We start from the raw sequence: 13,616 nt of genomic DNA, 5'->3' as shown, positions 1-13,616 counted from the left end.
GGCTCTAGAGCGCAGACTCAGTAGCTGTGGCACATGGGCTTTGTTGCTCCGCAGCATGTGAGATCTTCCCAGACCAGGGCTCGAAGCCTTGTCCCCTGCATTGGCAGGCGGATTCTTAACCACTGCGCCACTAGGGAAGCCCGAATCTTCACATTCTGTGACGTTCTAGAAGGCAATGTGCTACAGATGACTGATGCCTGTTTCACTTTGCTATTCAACATTTGTATTGAGTAGCAGCATAGAAGAGGTTGTTGATTATACACTCTACAAAGTCAGAGGGTGGGACCCACTTTATTTCTCAGTACTGCCGTTTTATTTTGCTTTTACTTTTTTTAATTACTTAGGGAATCAAAGCAGAACTGTTTAGTCGAAAAATCACTCAGAATCACCAACTACCATTCCTAAAACTCCTGTAAGCCTAGCACAACTTAGATTGTGTTTTTCTAGCATTTTTATTCTATTCATACGTATATAGGTAGATTGATAACGTGGAGAAATGTTTGTTGATATATGTGTGGTTATACGTGAAATATGTCACACTTTATGTGGACCTATTAAGTAGAAAAGTACAGAGGTTTCTCATTTTCCCCCTAACCACCCCGCACACACTCATGCTTTATTTAATGCCTTTATGAGATCTATATCAGGAGCTTTTGAATTTGCTGTAGTCCATATTCACAAATCTTTCATAACTATTGCTTATTTATCTTTAATTAAGGAAGTTTTTCCTATCCAATATACTTAATCTAATTTTCTGTATTTTCTCCCAATTTTTTCTCATGGGGGAGCTTATGTTTGCTTTTCTTGGGGCAAAGTAAACTATACCTTTTTTTTTTTTTTTTTTTTTTTGCGGTATGTGGGCCTCTCATTGTTGTGGTCTCTCCCGTTGCGAAGCACAGGCTCCGGACGCGCAGGCTCAGCAGCCATGGCTCACGGGCCCAGCCGCTCCGCGGCACGTGGGATCCTCCCGGACCGGGGCACGAACCCGTGTCCCCTGCATCGGCAGGCGGACTCTCAACCACTGAGCCACCAGGGAAGCCCAAACTATACCTTTTTTACAAATTTATCTCTTACCCCCATTCTTTTTTTCCCCTCTCACTGCATTCTCATATCTTAGTCTCCTCACAGTTCAGGCATTATTCCAATGCCAGTTCTTCCACCAAATATTCTTTCATCCTTCCATTTAGAGTCCTTCCTCTGATTTATTTTATATTGTACTTAAAATGATTGAGGCAGTATTATGTTTGTTTCAGTAAATGACTTCTGTGAATATTTCTTGAGAGCAGGATATATAAATATTGATATCCTCAAAGAGTCTCATTCAAGACCTCAAAGAATAGGTTTTCTATTAAAGTTTGTAAAGAGAAAAAATATGTGCTTAGTCTAGACAACTGAATACTCAGCTGGGACATAGTAATTATTTTCAAATACTTGAACACCTGTCCTATATTAAAGGAGTTAAACTGACCCTACATGGTTAATGGATGGTTGCTAAGGACAATTAGATTTTTCTCAATATAAAGAAGAAATGTTCAACAAATAGAATTCTCTGAAAATAGAATGAACTCACAAAGGAGTGATTTGACTGTCCCCAAACATGTTCGCACTGGAGCAATACATTAATATTCTTTCTATAAGCCTTTTCTATACATAGTAGGCCTCCTGAATGAATAAATAAAATGGTAGCTCCATTCGTACACTTCATGAGTTTTAATATTATTCATTGACTATTTATATTGATGATCTTTCCCCATCTTTCCACTCTCCAGTAACACCCATCTCCAGGGACCATTTTATTTGACTTTAAATATAATTTGCTTTTCATATACAAAAAAAATCTTAGGATGGATTTTTTTCTTCTTTATCACCAAAATGGATGATTTTATTTTCAATTTTTAGAAAGCTTTTTAGGAGTTAAATCACTTCTCAGAATTCAAGATTAAATTTATTCCAAAGTCCATATCTTATCAACAAAATTAAATACACATATTTTCAGGGAAATATACATACATTTAATATTTTAGATAATTTTTGTTAAATTTATTTATTTTATAATTTATCCCCAAATTTCCCTATGTAAATATCAATCACAGACACTCTAAGAGAAATACCACTTAATGTGTTAAAAATAGAAAAATACAAAACAAATAAAAGTACCTGGAATTCATAGTCTATTTTCTTTATATTTTTAATTAAGCTACAAACTAAGCAGCAGGAAACTACTGTTTCAAAAATATTATGTATTTTGCCCAGGACATTGACAAAACTTTAGTGAATATGAAATAAAGCAAAATGAAAATCATTATTTCCCAATAGAACTTTGCTTATTACCTATGTACCAGGACTGTTTTGGCAATCAGAAAGCAATAAATCAACCGGGGAGAATTTTAGCAGAATCATGAACATAGATTATTACTACTCATGAAGCATCTATAAGAGTATTTTGTCATTCTTTCAACAATGTTTGTGTTTCTGCTACTTCTGAGGCTCTCTCCTAGGCATTGAGAACAAAAGCCAAGTGCCTGCCAATCCAATGTGTTATGTCTTCTTTGGAAGAGAAGATTTACTGAAAGTCTTCTGATTTTGAACTCTAGTTGGACATTTCTGCTTGCACATCCTTATATTCAGGCAGTAGGGGAAGGATGAAATAGCTCAACTCAGAATGTTTAAGGTGATGTTATCTCATAGCTTATTAGCAAGATGCTAGTTAGGCAATAGGCAAAACTATTGATAAAAAGCAGAACAATCTTGAAAGAATGTGCTGGAATCACCAGTCAGACCAAGGAGGCTCCACTTTATCAGGAAAGGTCGGGGATAGTTGCATTGGCAGATGAGTGACAGTGACAGCCCAAATAAGAAAACTGTATTGCATTGTATTTCATATGGAATCTCTTCAGTGTTTCTGTCATATTCAATGTCAAAACAATAATACTACCTTCAGGATCCGCCTTCAACACAAAGGGCATTAAGAAAGCAACAGAAAAAAAGCTAGCAGGTGATAATGTTTGTGGTTAATAAGTCCTGGAGTTATATTTGTGGTTAATGGAACACGATTCTTAAGACATATGAAGTAATCCAGCAGAATATTCGAGAGGGTGACAGCGTAGTAGAATCTGCCCCATTGGACAATTTCTAGAAGCTATAAATGCAATAAGTTGATCAATAGCAATTCAGAGATCTGCAGCCACTACATAAATATCTCGCAGGAGGAAAGGTACTTGGTATACAGCTCAGAGACTGGAAGTTTCTTGAAAAACAGCTCAGTGGTTGGCAGCTCCTGGGCCAATAATACAGGTATTGGCAATTTCTTATTAAATAGTTTTGGGATTGGCAGCTGTTGGTAATATAACATGATGGTGGAAAGCCACTGTGTATGAAGCCAAGATTTTTGTAGCTTCTATACCCCAAACTACCCAGTCTGTAGCTGTTTAGGGGCCAGAAACTCTTGGATAAACAGTTAAGTTGCCCAAAGCATTTGAAGACATTGCTGAGGGTTTGGCAGGCTTTGGATGTACATAGCTGGGTTTGTAGCAATCGGATACATACCCCTTGGTCTGAGTGCATGGGTTGCAGCTGGGGCTGGGTCCCGTGTTGGTAGTTTCACAGGCACTGAATATTTTGCCCACTGTTGGAGAGTTGGAGGGCACAGATGAGTTTGATTGGTCACAACTTGTGGTGCAGGTCTTGATCTCACAGTTGGGAGATTCACAGCTTGGTGCTTCATCATACGTTTCTTGGCAGTTATCCAGGAGCCAGAGATTTCCTTGGTAGTTACTGGGTAAGCCAAGCCCAAAGGTAGGGCTTACATCACTGGAGCAAAGAGCAACAGAAATATAGCAGTAAGTTCTGTAGGATGTCCCACTGCAATTCCCAGGACAGCCCAGAAGAGACATGGAGCCTGAGTGCATGCTCAGTGATGGCCGTGAAGGTATGGTAAGCCTGTGGCTTGATGAACTTTTATATCTTCCCTGGTGATTTTCTGCATCCTCTCCAGACTCTCTTCCTTCTCACTGCCTGGGATAATAATAACATAGCAACATTTCATTAGTGTGTTGTTTAGCTACAGCTGCTGATGTCTTCACACTCATATAAAAATAAGTTTATTTTGATTCTTCAAAGTATCTATAATCATCATTTTGACCATCACCCATCACTCATCATCTGTAGACCATAGTTTTGGTGAACTTTGATTTCAATGTTAATAGGCAAACTCTCATTTGTCGATCAGTGGTAAACAAGAGATCATGTGTCTATGGGCTTCTGCAGCATGGTTGTCAAAATGTTAATGAGAATCCACATAAAACAAAGAACCTGGACTTTTACAGTCTTTTGACTACTGCAAAATATTGTAGGACTTGATCCTAAACTCTAAAATAACCTGAATACTTTGTCTCCACACTGTTGCTCAAAAGAGAGTGTAAGGCATTTAACTATTAAGAGAAAGAATTGCTTCCCCCAAATATGTGCTATCCTCTTAACTGTGCCAGGCCATGTACTGGTGACAACTTTTCATCTGTTTGGGAAATTCCATCTGTAAGACTCACAGCAATCCCAGTGAGACTTAGTAACCTATACAAGGCCAAAAATGAACTTGTTCCCAGGGGTCAGTGGTTGCTAAGTAACCAAGCCTTCTATGAGATCCCTTTCTTAAAGAGTTTCTACAGTATGTAATATCAAAGAATGCCAGTTTCTCCAGATAGTACCTTCCTGATTGACTAAAATTTCGTTATACATTCCATTGTCTCTGTTGTGAAACCCAGCTGCTGTCAGATGTATAATATTTTTCTACATTTCTGCCCAAACAAGTTTTACTTATTCCTGATTTGCTTTTTTTTTTCACATGGACTTCATTCCTCTGTTGAAGAATATAGTTATTTTTAGTCTATGCCCACAAAAAGGAATGGTTATGCTTAAAATTTTTATTTGAATAACCTGTATGGTTCTTTTGGGCACTGTACATATTAAATAACACTCTTCACTCCTTATGGTGAAGGCTGAAGGAAATTTTTTTTAAGAGTTTAATTTAAACTAAAGAACTGGCATTTTGTTCTTAAAAATACAAACTATAATTCACACTTACAGCCTCCATTGAACTGGAAATGGCAATGCATTTATTAACAGTGAGGTGTTCAGACAGGGGACAGTACCAGCTTCTTCAGGTAGGATAAGCTATAGGGTTAGTTTTTAAAATACATTGTCTTCACAGAAGACAATTTGATTTCCCTTCCTTCTTTCTGCTTCTCAGCTAGATTTTTAAAATGCACACCAATTTAAAGCGACAGTATTCTCCAATTTTTTTTTAATCTGAGTTTTCTCAGAGTTCCTCTCAGTATTTATTCAATAAAGGGGTGAATTTATTCTATGAGTAACTTTTTTTAAAACAGTGTTTGTGAAACGTGTCCCAGGTGAAAAAGGTCAGGATCAGGGAGCTATATTTTAAGCAAATTGCTCAGCTATAGACTGTCCTGGAGTTTTTCACAGAAATTTTCAGTCCTGAGGGAGGCATATTGGAAGTAAAATACATAAAGCAGTTGATGGCCTCCATATAAGTGCTGGAGAGGGGGTAGAGAAAAAGGAAACCTCTGCACTGTTGGAGGGAATGTAAATTGGATTGGCCACTACTGAGAATAGCATAGAGGTTCCTTAAAAAACTAAAAATAGAGTTACCATATGATTGAGCAATCCCAGTCCTGGGCATATATGTGGAGAAAATTCCAATTTGAAAAGATACATTCACCCCAATATTCATAGAAGCACTATTTACAATAGCCGAGACATGGAAGCAAGCTGAATGTCCATTGATGGATGAATGGATAAAGAAGATGTGGTTTATATATACAATGGGATATTACTCAGTAATAAAAAAAATGAAACAATGTCACTTGCAGCAACATGGATGGACCTAGTGATTATCATACTAAGTGAAGTAAGTCGGACAGAGAAAGACAAATATCATGATATCACTTAGGTGTGGGATCTAAAAAAGATACAAATGAATTTATTTACAAAACAGAAACAAACCCACAGACATAGAAAACAAATTTATCATTACCAAAGGGGAAGGGTTGAGAGGGATAAACTAAGAGTTTGGGATTAACATATACACACTACTACATATAAAATAGGTAAACAAGGACCTCCTGCTGTATAGCACAGGGAACTATACTCAATATCTTGTAATAACCTATAATGGAAAAGAATCTGAAAAAGAATATGTAAAAAAAAATAAAGTCTCCTCAGCTTGAAACAATACACCAGGCAGTTGGTGGCCAACTTTCCATGAAATTACTGGCTTCAAGTGATATATAGAAGAGTCAAGGGGTTGATGGAGGTGTATTGCTGCATCCCTGTATCATACCATGGTTACCTCTAGTCCAATTTTAGGCTTTCATATAACAAATTTGAGGGAAAACAAACAAAAAACAGAATGAGTAGTCAGTCAGTTGTAAAGCTCACATACTCCCTTTCCAACTTTGCATTAAATGGCAGAGTATTTTAAATTAATATCATTCACTCTAGTGTGAAGTCTAACAAATAATGTAGAACATCACATAGTGAAATCAGTGTTCACAGCATGAGAGTTTACAATATATTTAAATTTATTTTGGTACAATAACATTCTAAACACTCAAACACTGAGGTTTGCAAAGGCAGAGTTAGCCAAAGCTTCTCATTTGCTTTTATGTTTTACCTTCTTATCCACTCATCACACTGATAGATAACCATCACTCCCTATTCACCCACCACCTTCTGTGAATGATGCCTCTACAGAACTATCTCCTGCTTTCATCTCCATCTTGGCAAGAGATGGAGCAGACACCATCAGTAACACAGCAAATATCAAGTTCATATCAGTGGTCGCTTTTAGCAGAAAGTAAGGACCATTGTTATTTGGGTGACATTGTCCTCTGAAGGCTTTGGAGAAGCATATACATTACTCTGTTTTTACTTAACTACTAAATAATCTTTCCTTCCATTAATTCCCCTATTCATAAATATTTTCTATGTGTGGCAAGCTGAATAAAACACAATGCCCACTTCCTAACCACCAGAACCTATGAATATTAACTAATATGACAAAAGAGCTTTTGTAGATGTGGTTAAATTGAGTGTCTTGAGATGGATTGTCTGGGTGAGTCTGATGTGATCACAGGAGTCCTTATAAGAAGGAGGCAGTAGATTAGAGAGAGAGAAAGTAATGTGATGGCAGGAGCTGGAGTGATTCTGCCATTAGAGAGGGAATGCCAGCAAACTCTAGAAGCTGGAAGAAGCAGGAGATGGATTTTCTTCCAGAGACTTTAGGAGGAATCAGCCTTGTTGATGCCTTGACTTTAGTTCAGTGAAACTGATTTTGGACTTCTGGCCTCAAGAATTGTAAGAGAATGTTATGTCAGAAAAATACAGGTACCGGGTTGGCCAGGAAGTTCATTCGGGTTTTTCTGTAACATCTTACAGAAAAACCCGAACTGTTTGGTCAACCCAATAACTCTAATAGATAGTCTTTATGTAGTTTGAGGAGTTTGTGCTCTGTATCCAAGGCAAGTTTAAGATGCAAGGAATGAACTTTCTACCCATCAGATAATTCAGAGAAATTCCCATGCCTTCTGAAAAAGACGAAACAAACTCTATTTATCTAATGAGGTAGCAGATTTTTTACAACTCATTAAAAAAGAGTAATGGAACTCTTTCCCAATGTTTCCAAGGTTAAAAATCCTTTACGGTAAACACAGAAGATCAAAGAAAGCTAAATTTTCCAGTAAATAGCCCTTAAACAAAATAATGGAGATCACCTTCTAGCCTTTCAGGTCATGATAAAATTTTATCTCCCTTTTCCCCACCATATATAATTCCACTTGCCAGAGCATTGTTAAATGATGCGAAAGTGATCCTGTGATCTGAAAAAGCAAAATGTATGCAAATCCATACTTACATAGCAATTAAATTGTAAATATTGAGTCAAAATTATTCTTAAATTTAGCAGTGTAAACTAAAATGGTTTAACCCAGCTACATTTACATTGTTGGCTTCATAAATCTGAATGGTAGATGAACAAAATTAAACAAAATAAGAAACAGGAGTAAGGGAAGATAAAGCATTTTGGGTTTTTTTTTTTTTTTTTTTTTTTTTTTTGCTTTCAAGGGTCTTGAAACATATTTAGTAGACAAGACTAATACATGTGAAAAAGAGGATGGGAGACAGAATACTGCCAACTGTTAAATGTGTGGTCCAGATACTTATTGAAGTATAGTAGATTTAGAATATCATGTTAGTTTCAGGTGTACAGCAAAGTGACTCAGTTATACATACATATGCATATATATCCTTTTTCAGATTCTTTTTCATTATAGGTTATTACAGATATTGAATATAGTTTCTGTGCTATACAGTAAATTCTTGTTTTTTACCTATTTTATATACAGTAGTGTGTATTTGTTAATCCCATACTCCTAATTTATCCCTCTGTCCCACCTTTCCCCTTTGGTAACCAAAATTTCATTTTCTATGTCTGTAAGTCTGCTTCTGTTTTGTAAATAAATTCATTTGTATTATTCTTTAGATTCCACATATAAGTGATACCATATGGTATTTGACTTTTTCTTTCTGCCTTACTTCACTTAACATGATATTCTCTAGGTCCATCCAAGTTGCTGCAAATGGCAATATTTCATTCTCTTTATGGCTGAGTAATATTTCATTATATATATATATGTATATCATATATATATATATATATATATATATATATATATATATATATATAATTCAATATGGAGGAATTGAATAAGTTGAAGTTATTTCCTACCATCTACATGGGAAGTAAGACTCCTAGAGAGGACAAAAATGTATATACCATTAAAATCAATCATCCCAGGGCTTCCCTGGTGGTGCAGTGGTTGAGAGTCCACCTGCCGATGCAGGGGACACAGGTTCGTGCCCCGGTCCAGGAAGATCCCACATGCCACGGAGCGACTAGGCCTGTGAGCCATGGCTGCTGAGCCTGCACGTCCAGAACCTGTGCTCCACAATGGGAGAGGCCACAACAGTGAAGGCCCGTATACCACAAAACAACAACAAAAAAAATCAATTAGCCCAGAGAGAAGGATGCACTGTGAGGCAGAAGAAAAATGTGGGGTTTTTTTTAACTTTTTTTTTTTTTGGCTGCACTGGGTCTTCGTTGTTGCAGTGAGTGGGGGCTACTCTCATTGTGGTGCACAGGCTTCTCATTGTGGCGGCTTCTCTTTTTGTGGAGCACGGGCTCTAGTTGCACAGGCTTCATTAGCTGCAGCACATGGACTCAGTAGTTGTGGCACATGGGCTCTATAGTTGTGGCTTTTCTAAAAGAAATCAAAGATGACACAAATAGATGGAAAGATATACCATGTTCTTGGATTGGAAGAATCAATATTGTGAAAATGGCTATACTACCCAAAGCAATCTACAGATTCAAGGAAATCCCTATCATATTACCAATGGCATTTTTTTACAGAACTAGAACAAAAAATCTGAAAATTTGTATGGAGGCACAAAATACCCTGAAAAGGCAAAGCAATATTGAGGGGAAAAAATGGAACTGGAAGAATTAGACTCCCTGACTTCAGACTATACTACCAAGCTACAGTAATCAAGACAATATGGTACTGGCACAAAAACAGAAATATAGATCAATGGAACAGGATAGAAAGCCCAGAGATAAACCCACACACCTATGGTCAACTAATCTATGACAAAGGTGGCAAGAATATACAATAGAGAAAAGAGACCCTCTTCAATAAATGGTACTGGGAAAACTGGACAGTTGCATGTAAAAGAATGAAATTAGAACAATCCCTAACACCATACATAAAAATAAACTAAAAATAGATTAAAGGCCTAAACATAAGACGAGACACTATAAAACTCTTAGAGGAAAACATAGGAAGAACACTCTTTGACATTAATCACAGCAAGATCTTTTTTAACCCACCTCCTAGTGTAATGGAAATAAAAAACAAAAATAAACAAATGGGATCTAATGAAACTTAAAAGCTTTTGCACAGCAAAGGAAACTATAAACAAGATTAAAAGACAGCTCTGGGAATGGGAGAAAGTATTTGCAAATGAATCAATGGACAAAGGATTAATCTCCAAAATATATAAACAGCTCATGCGGCTCAATATTAAAAATTCAAAAAACCCAGTCAAAAATGGGCAGAAGACCAAAATAGACATTTCTTCAAAGAAGACATACAGATGGCCAAGAGGCACATGAAAATCTGCTCAACATCACTAATTATTAGAGAAATGCATATCAAAACTACAATGAGGTATCACCTCACACCAGTCAGAATGGGCATCATCAGAAAATCTTCAAACAGCAAATGCTGGAGAGGGTGTGGAGAATAGGGAACCCTCTTGCGTTGTTGGTGGGAATGTAAATTGATAGAGCCATTATGGAGAACTGTATGGATGTTCCTAAAAAACTAAAAATAGAATTACCATATGATCCAGCAATCCCACTACTGGGCATATACCCAGAGAAACCATAATGCAAAAAGACCCATGCACTCCAATGTTCAGTTCAGCACTATTTACAATAGCCAGGTCTTGGAATCAACTTAAATGCCCATTGACTGACGAATGATAAAGAAGATGTGGTACATATACACAATGGAATATTACTCAGCCATAAAAAGGAACTAAATTGGGTCATTTGTAGAGACATGGATGGACCTAGTGACTGTCATACAGAGTGAAGTAAGTCAGAAAGAGAAAAACAAATATTGTATATTAATGTGTATATGTGGAATCTACAAAAATGGTACAGATGAACCTGTTTGCAAGGCAGAAATAGAGACACAGATGTAGAGAACAAACGTATGGACACCAAGGGGGGAAAGTATGGGGTAGGGGTGGTTGTGTGATGAATGGGAGATTGGGATTGACATGTATACACTAATATGTATAAAAGAAATATCTAATAAGAACCACCTGTATAAAAAAAAAAGAAAAATTCAAAATAAAAGAAAACAAATGATAACCAACTAGTCTGTAAAATCTCTTCCTCAGCATGTAGGCATGTTATGTATGAGTTTTATAAAGAAAACATTTTTCTTTGGTCCATGGTGAAATTAGATTTCTCTTCATAGAACTTCTATTAAAATGTATCTGATAACTGGGACACCATTGAGGCTAGGCTAGTTATTGAGCTAAATATGATCTCATCAGTAACCATCAGTAATTAAAATGTAAGTTAGATGCAGAACATGTAATTGGGAGAAGCCTGGAATCATCAATTATTTACCATATCTTTATGCTAAACACAGGAGAGACCCAAAATACATACCTAGCTGACATGTGTCCTAATTTATTTTTTGTGATTCCATCTGTAATTCCTCCCAATACAGAGACTTTCTTTATGTTTATTATATGTCCATGTAGTTGCCTGGCTCAGTAGCCTGAGATAAACACAAACAAAAACCTGCTGAGAAGTTATATCTTTTGTTAGAGATGATTGCTTGAAGATATAATAAAATTAACACAAAATAATAAAAATTACATCTGAGAGTTTGTGATATTTCATTCTCACATAGTTTTGAATTCAAATTTTGACTCTCTCAATTATTAGTAATGAGAGCTTAGGCAAGAAGTTTAATCTCACTGAAGCTGTTGCTTCATCACTAAGACAGAGGTAAGACCTCTCAAGTTGTGAGAAAGATTAAGGTTAATATTGATAAAATGTCTGTCACTTGAAATGTAGAATAAATGATATACCTTTTTTTCTATAATTTTTCTTCAGGAACTGGTATACAGAAGACCTGAAATATTTGCAAATTAAGTAAATTATTGTAAAATGGGACATAAGTTCTAAAACCTACAGATGTGGATTTGAATTCAACTATTCCCTGAATTAATTTAAAAGCATAATAATAAGTTTGGTACAGGAGAGTGGTGATGAGGATTAACATGGTAATTTAAAGAAGCAACAGACGTGGTAGTTCACCTTACTCCGCATGCAGTAATAAATACTTATGTCAGCAATGACTGATCAAAATCAAGCCCTAATGCCTAGTTATAAACATCAAATACTTTTGGCAAAGTGTCATATTAGTGAGATATGGCAGTTTTAAGTTGAGATGAATTTTAAGTTATGATGAGTTGTTTTTTTTTTTTTTTTTTTCCCAGTACACGGACCTCTCACTGTTGTGGCCTCTCCCTTTGCAGAGGACAGGCTCCAGACACGCAGGCTCAGAGGCCATTGTTCATGGGCCTAGCTGCTCTGCAGTATGTGGGATCTTCCCGGACCGGGGCACGAACCCGTGTCCTCTGCATCGGCAAGCAGACTCTCAACAACTGCTCCACCAGGGAAGCCCATGATGAGTTTTAAGTTAAGAAAAACTGGAATTTAAAAAATTGTAATTTTGGGAAATAAGTCTATACTCCTCTAATCACAGTGCAAGTTAAAAACAATATAGAACACAAAAAGATTTGGTAAACTGAAGCAAGAGCATCAAATATCTGAATTCTGCAAAACAAAGTTAATTTTTTCAGTTATAAATTGGAACTTAGATATAATGTGGCAATAGGTGGGGATTTTCTTTTTCTACCCAAATTTATCTCAAATTAATCCTTGTTCCAGAGACTACTAGAAGATTTACCAATTATATGTTCCCCTGTTCTCCCTGGGCACACAATTGTTTTGGATCTAACAGCCTTTCTTGTGGTTATATAAGGACAAGGGACTGAGTTCTATGCATAGCTAAAATGGACTGTAACTCCTACGGCCATCTTGGAAGTCACATCCTAAAGAGTAAGGTCTCTGCTAATTTCTAAATGACTGCATGAAGGAAGGCTTCCCTGCTGACCTCTTCCCTTGCCCAGTATTGTTGGAAAAGCAGGGATGTGTTTAGACCATTACATATTTGGGGTCTTAGTTGTTACACCAAAAACCTACTCTAAATAGTAGACTCCCTCTGAGGCTAAATTTACTATTGCCTGAAGGATCCTAATATGAAATCCCCAATGTAGCCATATACTGCATTGACACTGTGAGAGTTACCAAGTCACATTGCTCCATATACTTTAGTATTTTTTCATAGGTGCTTTTTAATGAATCATTTTTTTTTAACCTCTGGACAATTTCAATATTCTCCATAATTCATCCAGAATACAAAATTGTCAATGTTGCATAAAACAGTTGACATAACCCAGAGGAATAAATAGACATAAAATAAGGCACATATAATAACACATGAAAAACATAATCTGTATGCCAAGTCATACTTTAATTAGCAAGAAAATAGAGGAAATTCATTATATCCAGGTCAAGAGCAACAAACATTTTTTTTTTTTAATGAAAGTAATTGATATGCACTTCTAAAGCCAAGAAAAGTCTAGGAGATTTAGTATAGAATCACAAGAGATGACATAACCCAAGTAGAATAAGAACCATTGATATGAAGCTGAATGAGATATCAAAGATAGTAGGCATGAAGTGTTTCCAGCTATTCATGTTGATCTTTAATAAGGATACTGACAGTCTATCAAGGAAGAAGAGTATGGTTAAAATCACTGTATGTATAGTTTATGGGTCTGTAGTAGTCGGGCATGTATCTAAGAGGTTGGCATCTATAGGGTAT

At 36.4% G+C, this 13,616-nt stretch overlaps 1 protein-coding gene across 1 annotated transcript; it reads right to left on the bottom strand.

Moving 5' to 3' along the window:
• Positions 1–3,159: 3,159 nt before the first annotated feature.
• KRTAP24-1 (keratin associated protein 24-1) lies at positions 3,160–3,908 on the bottom strand (the record flags this gene model as incomplete). Its single annotated transcript, XM_081235299.1, is given in 2 exon segments — positions 3,160–3,515; positions 3,518–3,908. Coding segments are annotated over 2 exon segments (747 nt in total).
• Between the last annotated feature and the right edge of the window lie 9,708 nt (positions 3,909–13,616).

The sequence above is a fragment of the Mesoplodon bidens genome (genome assembly GCF_964165515.1).
Source record: "Mesoplodon bidens genome assembly, chromosome: 5".
Classification (NCBI taxonomy): domain Eukaryota; kingdom Metazoa; phylum Chordata; class Mammalia; order Artiodactyla; family Ziphiidae; genus Mesoplodon; species Mesoplodon bidens.
The sequence above is the reverse complement of the archived record's forward strand: the minus strand, read 5'-3'. Positions and strand labels throughout refer to the sequence as shown.